Genomic DNA, 14,792 nt, shown 5'->3' on the forward strand with positions numbered 1-14,792 from the left:
GCTCACCTGTTGCTTTACCATCACAATTGGACACGGGAATACCAAGAGGGCCAAGTGCATTCTGCACAGCCCCTGCTACGTAACTGGTGACCACAGTCAATGGCCCCGCCAGTGCAGTGACTCCTTTGCCTCCCTGCTAGCCTCTGGCATAAGGAACTTGAAGTGACTGAGCTCCTACTGTGTCCCTAGTCATAGCATTCCCACTCTGGGATCCTGGACCTCCAAGCTGGCACAGTCCAATACAGGAGCCACTAGTCCAATTGTGGCCATTGAGCTCTTGAAATATAGCTGGTACCAATAGGTTAAATAAAGCACATTACTAAAATTAATTTCACTCTTTTCCTTTTAGTTTTTTTAATTTGACTGCTAGAAATTTTAAATTTATATAATACATGTGGCTCCCATTATATTTCTATTGGACAGCGCTGGTCCAGATCCACAGAACCTTAAGTTGTAAAGATTAAACATTTCCCTAAGTAGGTCACCAAAACTGATGATAAATGGATCTCTTCTACTGTCATCCCTTGATTCTCATATTCAATATTTGACTCACTGGGGGCCACAGCTTCATATTATGGTCTTCGGTTTTTCCTGGAGAATGATGCCTCATTTTTCAAAAAGTATCATCTCCAAGCTGGTGTGACAGACAGCTAGACCTTCAAAAAATGGCTTTGTTACTCTACCAGGCCAGCAGCTCTCATAGGTGACAAAACTAGTGGATCCAACTACTGTATGCCCTTTGCCAATCCGCTTTACTGTAAGTGTGTCTCTTGATCAGAGGCAGTGTTACGGGGGATCCTATTCAGGGGATCAAACACTTCTAAGCCCCAAATATCAATGCTAGCTGAAACCTCACAGTTAGGAATACATGTCAGTTCCAATCCAATACAGCTGCCCCTTCCAGAATAAAAAGGTCCAATGTCATCAAATTGCCACCAAGTGAGTAGCTAGTTTTCCGTGAAGGATGTTGAAATATGTTAGTTTTAGTGTTTGTCTCTTGCTGGCAAGTTGAACATTTGGCAACATTGGTAGCTAAATCAGCCTTAATGAGTATGGGGCCCGTACTACTGGGTCCATACACAGCCTCCATCCGTTTCACCCACCTACTCTGTTCATGAGCTCTTTGTGCCAATGCTAGGGTAGACTGTGACAGACAGTGATTTCAGATGGACTGTGATACCAGACTTGCTGACATCAACTGGCTAAGTCCCTCCATCTTCTTGGTCCTTTAGTGCCTCTTTCTTAGTGGTTGTTTATTGATGGGCTTTGAGATACAATACAAAGATCTTCATATTTCAAATGTATATATATATTCTGATCATCTGTTTCTTTTTGTATGACTTTCGGTAAATTGTGCCTTTCAAGGAATTGATCCATTTCATCTATGTTTTCAAAATGTGACATGGAGTTGTTCTTAGTATTCTTTTCTTACCCTTTTTATATCTATGGTATCTGTAGTGATAGTCTTGCTTTCATTTCTGATACAAGTAATCTGTGTCCTCTCTCTGTTTTTCTTAGTCTAGCCAGAGACTTATTGATATTATTGATTTTTTCAAAGAACCATGTTTGTCTTCATTGATTTTCTCTATTGATTTCCTTACAATTTCATTGAATCCTGCTCTAAGTTCTATTATTTCTTCTCTTCTGCTTACTTTGGATTTTATTTGCTCTTCTTTTTTCACTTTCCTAAGGTAGAAACTTAGAGGATTGATTTAGATGATCTTTTTTCTATTTTTATATACGCATGAAATGCTATACATTTTCCTCTCATTGCTATTTTTCTCACCTCCCAAATTTTGATAAGTTGTGCTTTCATTTTTATTTAATTTAAAATACTTTAAAATTTTCTTCTTTGAGCCATGTGTTATTAGAAGTATGTTTTTAAATCTCCATGTGTTTTGAGATTTTCCAGCTATCTTTCTGTCAAGTGCTTTGTGGTCTGACAGCAGACGTATGGTTTCTATTCATTTAAATTTTGTAAGGTATGTGTATGGCCCAGAATGTGTTCAGCACCGGTAAATGTTTCACATGAGCTTCAGCAAAAAGTGTGTTCTACTGTTGTTTGATAAAATGGTTTGTAGCTATCTAGTTGATTGCTCCAGTTGATTGATGGTGTTGTTGATTTCAACTAGATCCTTATTGATATTCTGCCTGCTGGATCTTTCCATCTGTGACAGAGGAGTGTTGAAGTGTCCAACTTTGAAAGTGGATTTACATTTTCCTCCTTGTAGTTCTGTCGCACATAGAGCTCTTGTTTTGTTCACGCACGTGTATGTTAAAAATTGTTGTATCTTCTTAGAGAGTTGACCCCTTTATCATTATGTATATCTCTCCTTTCTCTGAAGACTGTTCTGTATAAAATTAATACTCTTCTTTAAAAAAAAAAAAAACTTACTTTTGGCTATGCTAGGTCTTCATTGCTGTGCACGGGCTTTCTCTAGTTGAGGCTAGTGGGGGCTACTCTCTAGTCGCAGCCTGTGGGCTTCTTATTGCCATGGCTTCTCATTGCAAAGCATGAGCTGTAGAGTGAGGGCTCAGTGGTTGTGGTGCATGGGCTTAGTTGCATGTGGAATCTTCCCCAACCAGAAATAGAACCTGTGTCCTCTGCATTGCCAAGCAGATTCTTAACCATTGAACTACTAGGGAAGTCCTCTTCCTTCCTTTTGACTAGTGTTGGCATAGCATATTTTTCTCTATCCATATACTTATAATCTATATGTGTTTTTATATGTAAAGTCAGTATATTCAGTAGCTAATATATAGTACTTAGTGCAGCACTTTAACAGCATCATCTTTTAGGATTTGAAATGGCTCAGCTGGAATTTCATCACCTCCACTAGCTTTGTTTGTAGTACGTTTCCTAGGCCCCACTTGATTTCACACTCCAGGATGTCTGGCTCTAGGTGTGACCACACCATCATGGTTATCCGGATCATTAAGACCTATTTGGTACAATTCTTCTGTGCATTCTTGCCACCTCTTCTTAATATCTTCTGCTTCTGTTTAGTCCTTGCCATTTCTGTCCTTTATTATGCCCATCTTTGCATGAAATGCACCCTTGGTATCTCCAATTTTCTTGAAGAGATCTCTGGTCTTTCCCATTCTATTGTTTTCCTCTATTTCTTTGCATTGTTCACTTAAGAAGGCTTTCTTATCCCTCCTTGCTCTTCTTTGGAACTCTGCCTTCAGTTGTGTGTATCTTTCCCTTCCTCCTTTGCCTTTCACCTCTCTTCTTTGTTTCAGCTATTTGTAAGGCTTCCTCAGACAATCATTTTGCCTTCTTGCATGTCTTTTTCTTTGGGATGGTTTTGGTCACTGCCTCCTATACAGTGTTACGAACCTCTGTCCATAGTTCTTCAGGCACTCTGTCTATCAGATCTAACCCCTTGAATCTTTTCGTCACCTCCACTGTATAATCCCAAAGGATTTGATTTAGGTCATACCTGAATGGCCTACTGGTTTTCCCTACTTTCTTCAATTTAAATCTGAATTTTACACTAAGGAACTCATGAGCCACCATCAGCTCCAGATCTTGTGTTTGCTGACTGTATGGAGCTTCTCCATCTTTGGCTGCAAAGAACATAATCTGATTACTGTATTGACCATTGGGTGCTGTCCATGTGTAAAGTCATCTCTTGCATTGTTGGAAAAGGATGTTTGCTGTGACCAGCTTATTTTCTTGACAAAATTCTCTTAGCCTTTGCCCTGTTTCATTTTGTACTTCAGGGCCAAACTTACCTGTTATTCTGCATATTTCTTAATTTCCTACTTTTGTGTTCCAATCCCTTATGATGAAAACTACATCTTTTTTGGTGTTAGTTCTGGAAAGTCTTGTAGGTCTTCATAGAACTGGTCAACTTAAGCTGCTTTTGCTTCAGTGGTAAGAGCATAGACTTGGATGACTGTGATGTTGAATGGTTTGCCTTGGAAATGAACCAAGATCATTCTGTTGTTTCTGAGATGCACCCAAGTACTGTATTTCAGACTCTTTTGTTGACTGTAAGGGCTACTCCATTTCTTCTAAGGGATTCTTGCCCACAGTAGTAGATATAATGAACTTCTGAATTAAATTTGCCCATTCCCATCCATTTTAGTTCACTGATACCTAAGATGCCAAAGCCTTTGACTGTGTGGATCACAATAAACTGTGGAAATTTCTGAAAGAGATGGGAATACCAGACCACCTGACCTGCCTCTTGAGAAATCTATATGCAGGTCAGGAAGCAACAGTTAGAACTGGACAGGGAACAACAGACTGGTTCCAAATAGGAAAAGGAGTACATCAAGGCTGTATACTGTCCCCCTGCTTATTTAACTTCTATGCAGAGTACATCATGAGAAACGCTGGGCTGGAAGAAGCACAAGCTAGAATCAAGAATGCCAGGAGAAATATCAATAACCTCAGATATGCAGATGACACCACCCTTATGGCAGAAAGTGAAGAGGAACTCAAAAGCCTCTTGATGAAAGTGAAAGAGGAGAGTGAAAAAGTTGGCTTAAAGCTCAACATTCAGAAAACGAAGATCATGGCATCTGGCCCCATCACTTCATGGAAAATAGATGGGGAAACAGTGGAAACAGTGTCAGACTTTATTTTTGGGGGCTCCAAAATCACTGCAGATGGTGATTGCAGCCATGAAATTAAAAGACACTTACTTCTTGGAAGGAAAGTTATGACCAACCTAGATAGCATATTCAAAAGCAGAGACATTACTTTGCCAACTAAGGTCCATCTAGTCAAGGCTATGGCTTTTCCAGTGTTCATGTATGAATGTGAGAGTTGGACTGTGAAGAAAGCTAAGTGCCAAAGAATTGATGCTTTTGAACTGTGGTGTTGGAGAAGACTCTTGAGAGTCCCTTGGACTGCAAGGAGATCCAACCAGTCCATTCTGAAGGAGATCAGCCCTGGGATTTCTTTGGAAGGAATGATGCTAAAGCTGAAACTCCAGTATTTTGGCCACCTCATGCGAAGAGTTGACTCATTGGAAAAGACCCTGATACTGGGAGGGATTAAGGGCAGGAGGAGAAGGGGATGGCAAAGGATGAGATGACTGGATGGCATCACCGACTCGATGGACATGAGTTTGGGTGAACTCTGGGAATTGGTGATAGACAGGGAGGCCTGGTGTGCTGTGATTCATGGGGTCACAAAGAGTCGGACACAACTGAGCCACTGAACTCAACTGAACTGAAGATGTCAATGTTCACTCTTGCCATCTCCTTCTTGGCCATGTCCTATTTACCTTGATTCATGGACCTAACATTCCAGGTTCCTATGCAATATTTTCTTTATAGCATCAGCCTTTTACCACCAGACATGTCCACAACTGAGCATTGTTTCCATTGGCCCAGCTGCTTCACTCTTACTGGAGCTATTCGTAATTGTCCTCTGCTCTTCTTCAGTAGTGTACTGGACACCTTCCAACCTGGGGGGTTCATATTCCAGTGTCATATCTTTTTGCCTTTTTATACTGTTCATGGGTTAGTCCAGTCAAAATACTGGAGTGGGTTACCATTTGCTTCTCCAGTAGACCAGGTTTTGTCAGAACTCTTCACTATGACCCATCCATCTTGGGTGGCCTTGCACAGCATGGCTCATAGCTTCATAGAATTACATAAGTCCCTTTGCCACGACAAGACTGTGATCCATGAACGGGAGTTTTAGGGAGCAAGTCCCCGTAACAGCTGCTATCTCAGGCCACTGGCCACTGGGGACTTTGGTTTTTCTACATGCATTCAATATATGATAATGTCCTTCGCACTTTGTTCTTTCTTACTGTCTGCAGTGTTCTTTATAATATGATGTTCCTCACTTTTGTAATTTTATTTTTAGATTTTACTGTAGAAATTTTCAGAGAACCAAAGATGGTTTTACCCTCAAAAAGGAGAATGTCATTCTTTAAAAGGGCTAATGTGAGGAAGCCTTCGATAAGACCCAGGTAAGACATAGGATCTGGTCACAACAATATGTTCAGGCACACGCTTTCCTTAATCATACTGTACATGCACAGGGATACTTTGTTATTTTAAATCACTATTTATTTTCTAAAATTTGCACCATGCAATGTATATTATACAATAACTTTTTAAAACTTAACAAGCTATCATGGATATCCTTTCATGTCAATATAAATAGATTTACCTTCTTCCATACTATGGATGTTGCATGGTTTATTTAACTATATATTTTTAATGGACATGTATATTATCTTTACTTTTCCATTGCTATGACTAGTACCCCAAGAAACATTTTTGTATGGATGTCCTTGCCAGTTTGTGTTTTTGTGGATTGCATACAGCTGTAGTAGTCTCCTAACTAGCTCCTTACTTCTTGTCTCAGCCTCTAAGTTCCCAATGCTAGACAAAGAGTCTGTGATCTTTTCTTTCAGAAATGCCCACTCTTTCTTTCCATTCACCTTAGCATAAGCTCCATCTCTACAAAATAAAGTTCTCCAGTTGTGTATCTGCTATGACTTCTACCTCCTCTGAAGTAATAAACTTTTAAAATACAAGAACTTACCATGTTCTATTTTTTACTACTTTTTAATTTTTTAAGTATGTTTTCCACCTTCTCAACTTGATGATAATTTTCTTATGCATGCCATTCATTCAGGCACTTATTTTTTTAATTTAGTATTATCTACTAATGACTGGCTGTATGATAAGTTCTCTTATAGATGATAGAGATGTATTAGCACATACAAATTTGTTAGTCAATGTCACTGGCAGAATATTTTGTATAGAGAAAGCTTCCAGAAGTATGTTTTCAGTTATTGATAATGTTCATTGAGGGTTATAAGTCCTCTGTCTCTTCTAAATTCTCTAGATGGAGCTTCCTCCTCTTCAAGGAACTAAAATTATTCCCTGAAGTTCAATCATTTATTCCTTTTGCTGTTCCAGTTTGTACTATTCACCACTCTCCACTATGTCTACAAAAATATGTAGTTCCTAGTTTAGTTGATGGAGAAGGCAGTGGCATCCCACTCCAGTACTCTTGCCTGGAAAATCCCATGGATGGCGGAGCCTGGTAGGCTGCAGTCCATGGGGTCGCTAAGAGTTGGACACGACTGAGCGACTTCACTTTCACTTTTCACTTTCATTTATTGGAGAAGGAAATGGCAACCCACTCCAGTACTCTTGCCTGGAGAATCCCACAGTCAGGGGAGCCTGGTGGGCTTCCATCTATGGGATCGCATAGAGTCGGACACGACTAAAACGACTTAGCAGCAGCAGTTTAGTTGAATATAAAAGAAGTCTTTTCTTTTCCTTCTCTCTCTCTCTTTTTTCTTTTTCTTTTTTTTTGATCACTCCATGCAGCTGTGGGAACTTAATTCCCTGACTAGGGATTGAACCTGCACCCTTGGCAGTGAAAGTGTGGAATCCTAACCACTAGACCACCCAGGAATTCCCCCAATCTAGCTTTCTACTATTATGTTTTATGTCCCTTTACCCTGTGTATTCTGTGTTTTAACAGATTTTCAAGTCTATTTGAAAATTTAGTATTTTCAAGTCTGTGAATACTATATATATCTGAAACTAATATAATATTATAAATCAGCCATACTTCAATAATAAAACAATGGAGACTAAAGGTGGTGGAATGATATATTCAGACTAAACTTGGGGGAAGTAGAAGGAAGTAAATAATAAACGAGTGGAAATCAATAATATGAAGAGAAGAAAAATGAGAAAATCCAAGCACAAATAAGTTTTTTGTAAAGATTAACAAAACTGATAAACCATTAACTATACTGACAAAAGGGAAAAAGTGAAGTGACACAGATTTCCAAAACCTGGACCAGAAGAGAGGACCACTGACCCTAAAGAAACTAACCTGTTTGTAAGAAAATGCAAGGAGTATGACAATGACAATTAGATGAAATAGAGCAATTTCTAGAAATACCCAAATTTCTGAAACTGACTCAAGAAATAGAAAATGTGAGTAAATCTCTATATCAAGAGAAGAAATTGGATTAATAATTTAAAATCTCACAGATAAAAGTCTAGACAGATGGCTTCACTGGAAAAAGCTATGAAATATTTAAAGAATAAATGCTACCAATAGTCTACAAACTCTTTGAGGAAATAGAGGAAAAAGGAACACTTCTAATATGTTTATGAGGCAGCAAGTATTATCCTGATCCCAAAGCCAAACAAAATTATCATAAGAAAACTGCAGACCAATAACCCTCTCAAACCTAGGTATGAAAATCCTCAATAAAATATTAGCAAACCAAATTCAACCACATTTAAAAAGGATTATATACCATAACCAAGTGGGATTTATTCCAGGAATGCAAATAATGCATCTGAAAATAAATTAATACAATGCATCATGTTAATAAAATAAGGGAAAAACTTCACACAAGTATCTCGATTGATGCATTAAAAGCATTTTATAAAATCTAGCATCCATTTATGATAAAAATTCTCAATAAACTTAGAAGGGAATCATCTCATTCTTTAAAAGTACATTTATGAGAGGGTGAGTTGAATGGAGAGAATGCATATACATTACCATATATTAAATAGATAGCCAATGGAAATTTGCTGTTTGACTCAGGGAACTCAAACTGGGGCTCTGTAACAACCTGAAGGGGTGGGAAAGGGTGGGAAATGTGAGGGAGGTTCAAGAGGGAGAGATCATATGTACACCTGTGGCTAATTCATGGGCTTCCCACAATGCTCACTGGTAAAAGAATCTGCCAAGGCAGGAGTTGCAGGAAACCCCGGGGTTGATCCCTGGCTTTGTAAGATCCCCTGGAGAAGGAAATGGCAACTACTCCAGTGTTCTTGCTGGGAGAATCCCATACACAGAGGAACCTAATTCATGGCTAATTCATGTTGATGAATGAGAGAAATCAAACCAATATTGTAAAGCAATCATCCTTCAATTAAATAAATAAATAAAAAGAAAAAACTTATAGCTAACATCATTCTTAACAAGACAAGTATTTAACAGGAGAAGAACAAGTTGGACAACTTGTGAATTTGTATGGAAAGGTTCTACCAATGACAAATGACATAAAGATAAGGTTCAATGGGCAGCCGAAACTGTGAAGTGGAATTCACAGAAACTGGAGAGATAGCTTCACCGTAACAGTGAAAGTCCCTTCCTCATGTCAATGAAAACTGAAACCACAGAGGATGTAGAGATTACCTAGCAGAAACAAATCCTAAGGCAAGAGTCAAGAGAATTGAGTTGAAACATTAGGGCAACACCTGTACACAAGAAACAGTGAACGAAGAAATCAGCAGTGGAAATTTAGAAATATTGATCTATAACAACTGCTGGTCACTCATGCTCTGTCTTGCTGAAATGACTGCCAATGAATCCATAATGGAAGAAGTTTTCCTTGGAAAAGAAAAAAGCCCCCTTTAAAATACTCCTTCTCTTCTTCCATTGGGGTTGTCAAATGATTAGACCAAGCTTAGGATGGGTACATTAAGTTAATCTCTAGGAAACAAGCAGAGTAACCAATTTATCCACTCTGCTCTTCAGTCACAGTCCAAAGCCCTGAAGTCTGGCAGAGGCCCTTCCCCATTCCCTAACTGGAGCAGAATCCAGGGTCACCGTCTCTCTCTCTCTGCCAATGATGCTTTCTTGTTTTCCAGAAACTTGACAGAAGTCCTCCTAAACACACAGCACTTGGAGTTCTTCAGGGAGTTCCTCAGAGAACGGAGGGCTGAAACCCCATTGCAGTTCCTGGTCGCCATACAGAAGATCAGCGTTGAGACAAATGAAAAGATTTATAATTCTCTCTTTGAAAACGTAATCAAGACTTTCTTCCACGGCAAAAACTCTCCTGGTATGCATTCTCCTCTCCTGAAATCGTTTCCTTTACCCTTTGGAATCTTAGGTTTGGGGAAGAGACTGCTCTCTCCCTGAGAAAGCAGAACAGAGCAGCGGCCACATGGGGCAGTATTGAGACAAAGCTGAAGACGGTGAAAGCAGAGAATAATAATAAATCCACTTTTAAAAATTGAAGTATAGTTAATTTCCATTAGATTTGTCTCAGATATAGGGCATAGTGATTCAATATTTTTATAGAGTATAATCCACTTAAAGTTATTATAAATTACTATATTATATATTATTATGTATTATATTATATAAAGTTAATATAAGACTATATTCCCTGTGCTATATAATACATCCTTGGTGGTCGTGGTGAAGTCACAAAGTCATGTCCGACTCTTGCAACCCCATGAACACCAGCCCACCAGGCTCCTCTGTCCATGCAGTTTTTCCAGGCAAGATTACTAGAGTGTGTTGCCATTTCTTTATCCAACAACATATCCTTATATCTTATTTATCTTAAACATAGTTCATATCTCTTCATCCCCTCCTCCTATCTTGTGCTACCTCCCTCCCCTCTTCCCACTGATAACCACTAGCTTATTCTCTATATCCGTGAATCTGTTTATGTTCTGTTATATTCATTTTTTTAAAATTTTTAGATTCCACATATAAGTGATAACATGCAGTGTTTCAAAGAAGAAAAAACAAATCAAATCTATCATTCTTTTTCTTAAAGATAAAACTGAAAGAAAGACACACAGGCCCAAAAAACTACATTCATTGTTGTTCTTTTATATGTAACCATCCTGAAGTATAATATTGATAAGACAGAATGGATAGTGGGTTAAAATCAGAATGTGCTTGAAGCAAGAGTTTTATTTAAATTCTTAACATGTGTTAGTATTTAGTTTTTTTATAAGTAGGAAAATCGCTATAGAAAAACTAAAATAATAATACAATAATAAATCCAAAATATAATACCACAAGTAAAAGAAGATACTTATACTTGTTTGTGAAATATATCCTCTCAACCCTGAAAGTAGGATTTAATTTAATCCTTAAGAGATAGGTATAAATAACTTAGAAGGTAGGGATAAATAACTCCATTTTTCTAATGAGGAAAGTAAAACATGGAGAAGTTAACTAACTTGTCCAATTAGTGAAACTTGAATTAAACTCCAGTCATTTGATCCTTCACATCAAGTAGACTGGAGTTAGATCCAAAATCATGTGTTAGCAGGATGCAAAGCTAGAGTATCCACCATCTATGGGATGAAAAGAGTACTGAAAGGTGCTGAGAAGGAGAACTGTCTCCCTGAAAATCTTTGTTGCGTAAGTTTTGTCTTATTTTCTTGCCTAAGGCCAGGAGGGTAAATCTGATCCATGTAAATTCATCTTGTCCAGAAGCAGAAACTGCAAGTAAAGTACTGACCTATAATTCTAGAGGAAAACCAAAGGGGATGAGCATGATCCCATCCTGGAGGTAAACAAATCTTCTTGCAAAGCAATGAAGAAGCCTCCTGTTTTGGAACAGATGAACAGATAGGCTTGTGTGTGTGTTTTGCTTGTGTTAAACCAAGATAGGTTATAAATTAGGAAAGAAGAAAAAGCAGTAAATGGGCAGGTCTTTACTTGTGAAGTTGCTCAGTCATGTCTGACTGTTTGCAACCCCAGGGACTGTAGCCTACCAGGCTCCTCTGTCCATGGAATTTTCCAGGCAAGAGTACTAGAGTGGGTTGCCATTTCCTTCTGCAGGGGATCTTCCTGACCCAGGGATCGAACCCAGGTCTCCCACATTGCAGGCAGACACTCTACCATCTGAGCCACCAGGGAAGCTAAAATGGGCAGGTCTTTACTTATAAGTAATATTTATTTGTTGAGTCTCAGGATATTAAGTTTTGTGCATCATTTTGAATGAGCTAGAAGAGAAAGAAGAATATGCAGATCCTGTCCTTAATAAGCTTTTAAATCTTTTTAATGAACACAGTAGTCTTTGAACTCCTGGAGAATCATATTGCCCTTAGAATATTTATTGGTAATCTTGGATTTCCCATCTGCCTCAGCCACTTAACTTTAATCCTTTATTCCTCTATTCTCTTCCTTAACTGAAAACTTCAAACTAGCTGCAGAAATGGAGTCCTTTAAAATATTGCTTTCCCCTTAAGCACTTATCTTTGAAATTTGGAATGGACTAACCCAGGAAGTATTTGCTCTACAAATACGTGTACACATAGCATTCCAAATGTACTTTTGAGATTTTCAAACAAATTGTGGAGAGCTGAATCTGGCCAGACTGAGAACAAGGAACCATAAGGCTCTTGGATGAAAAAAGTCCTAGCCACCTCAGAAATGGTGCATAAGAAAATGATGACTTTTCTTCTCTCTTGCATTTTCTAGAGCAAATGCTGCAGTGTAATGCCCCTCTTATCAAGGAAGTCTCTCTCATGCATCATGTCAGCACGACAACGTTGTTAATGCTCCAGGGCTTCGTCATGAGGTCTCTGGAGGAAAAGTGGTGAGTGTTGCTGGGTGAAGGCAGTGATTCTCTGAGCTGCTCTTTGACTTCTGAAAGTCACATTAGTGTCAGAGTCTACTCTCACGGTTCACTGCCAAGCGTCCCTACAAAATAAAAGCTGAACTTGCCCTCTTACCTGCCTACCTGCACACACATACACACACACACACACACATTTCTGTTCACCTCCCTGAGCGAGGAACACTACAGTATTGGTCAGGAAGAACAGACTGACATGAGCAAGGGATTGGAATGGTTAGAGGAGTGTTTTTAAATATCTCACCATTCACCAAATTCCCCTTCCTCCAAAAGCTGAGAGAGGTTTGCCTGGACTGTTATCTTTCAAGTACCATGTTTTTGCATTCTTTAATATTCCTGGTCTCCTGCTGCAGGTTTAAAGATTACCAAGAACTGTTTCCACCTCAACCTTTGGAGAAGGAAGCTGAAATACCAATACCTTCACCCAAGAAGCCCTCAAAGACGGCAGTTTACCTGCAGGAATCCCAGGTCAGTGGGGAAGATAGCAAAGACAAGACTGGGGACCAGGAAACCACGCCTAGGCATTGCCGACCACGCAGAAGAGTTGCACTGTTAGCTTATTTATTCACCAAAGCAGCTACTCTTTGGGATAGGTTTTCAAATCCCCATTTACAACGGAAGAATTTGAGGCTCAGAGCAATTGTTACCCAGAGGGAATTTCAAGAAACCCCTGTCTTCACTATTTGTGATTAGAACCAGTTGAATGGCAGGCACAGAGGCTGGTCATATGGAGATCAAAATGTTGGTTTGTTGGTTTGTTTTTAACTACTGAAAGCTGACTTGGGGGACATGGATTGGCTGTGAAGTCAAGTGGGTTTAATAATCCTCTCTGTACCCTTACTTTCTTACATGTCCAGTCACTAACAAAGAGGAACAGTTAGACCCCCACTTAGCTGGGTGAGCTCCCTGCTGTATGACAAAAGGCAGGCCTGAACACAGGTGTCTGCAGACCAGCAGCTCCCAGAGAGAACTCTGGAGGCTAAAGAACAAAGCCTGCCCTGTCCTGCTTCCAAGCTCATCAATTATCGAACTCACGCTTTCTCCCATGGGAGGACAGAAGAAGGAAAGAAAGAGGAGACAGGAATATGATTCAGGAAAGTCTCTTCATAGGGTTTGAGAAAAAAAGTACATACTCCTCTTAAATAATCACTTGATCAGCATGTTGTAGAACTGGTCATCAGAAAGATTTGCACCCAACTCTATTTGACACTAAAGATCATGCCAGAGAATCTCTGGAAAGAATGCCTATGCCACTCACAGATATAGGGAAGAAATTATGGTTACCAGTGAGGAAAGAAAGGTAGGGAGGGACAAGATAAGGGTCAGGAAGGAAGAGTTATTATGGGACTATATGAAATCATATGTGTGAAGTTTTTGAAAATTGTAGAGTACAGTTTAAAGAAATTTTCATTCAATTTTTTTTAAAAAGATGTGACAAAGAAATTTTTTAACCCAACAAACTCCAAATCATATATGTATTATAGTCACAACTATATCAAATTATATACCCACTGGGTGAAATAAAAACAATTATATTAGGATAGTGAAAAAATAATGCCTATGCCCACTGATGCAGACCCCCAGGTATGATAACATGCTGCTCCCTTCTTTCTCCTTTTTATTTCCTCCATATGTGGGTCAACTCAATCATTTGGGAGAGTGAAAAGAATACTGCATCCAACACCAGGATGCTGAGTTTTAATTCAAGTCTTGTCAGTTCCTGTTAGTTAAGAAGGTGTAAAAAGGACTCAGCATGTACTTGTTCCTGCTTTGTGCTGAGCACTGCACACAGTGATATACATATATTATGACTAACCTTCACCATAACCCTAAAGGCTATTGTTTCTATCTTTCACATGGAGACATTGAGACATACATTAAGGAAGTTGACCCAAATTACCCAATTAAGGTGAAGATAGGCTCCAGACTCAAAACTTCTGACACTAAATCCAGTAGTTTATATGCTTTGCCACTGACTCACTATGGGCTTCCCAAGTGGCTCAGCATTAAAGAATCCACCTGCAGAAGACTGAGGGTTTGATCCCTGGAGGGATCTCCAGGAGGGTACCCTGGAGAAGGAAATGAAGCCACTCCAGTATTCTTGCCTGGGAAATCCTATGGACAGAGGAGCCTGGTGGGCTACAGTCCATGGGGTCATAAAAGAGTCGGACACAAATTAGCAACTAAAATTCATTCATTCACTAGCTCTCCAAAGCCAAGCTTACACTGAGGTTTCCTCTCTATGAAATGAGACAACTGAACTAGTTAATCAAGATTCTCTCTGGCTCTGAATATCAGCTTGCTGCTGCTGCTGCTAAGTCACTTCAGTCGTGTCTGACTCTGTGCGACCCCATAGACAGCAGCCCGCCAGGCTCCCCAGTCCCTGGGATTCTCCAGGCAAGAACACTGGAGTGGGTTGCCATTTCAAGGGGTAAA

The 14,792-nt window shown here is 39.3% G+C and overlaps 1 protein-coding gene across 1 annotated transcript in view; it reads left to right on the forward strand.

Annotated features, from left to right (window-relative positions):
- Positions 1-14,792, forward strand: part of RGSL1 (regulator of G protein signaling like 1) — a 60,452-nt gene that overhangs the window by 28,286 nt on the left and 17,374 nt on the right. Inside the window, exons 11-14 of the mRNA XM_027564129.1 lie at positions 5,834-5,939; positions 9,616-9,809; positions 12,200-12,317; positions 12,710-12,824. Coding sequence (XP_027419930.1) covers positions 5,834-5,939; positions 9,616-9,809; positions 12,200-12,317; positions 12,710-12,824 — 533 coding nt within the window. The remainder of the gene's footprint in view (positions 1-5,833; positions 5,940-9,615; positions 9,810-12,199; positions 12,318-12,709; positions 12,825-14,792) is intronic.

The sequence above is a fragment of the Bos indicus x Bos taurus genome, chromosome 16, assembly GCF_003369695.1.
Source record: "Bos indicus x Bos taurus breed Angus x Brahman F1 hybrid chromosome 16, Bos_hybrid_MaternalHap_v2.0, whole genome shotgun sequence".
NCBI classification, from domain to species: domain Eukaryota; kingdom Metazoa; phylum Chordata; class Mammalia; order Artiodactyla; family Bovidae; genus Bos; species Bos indicus x Bos taurus.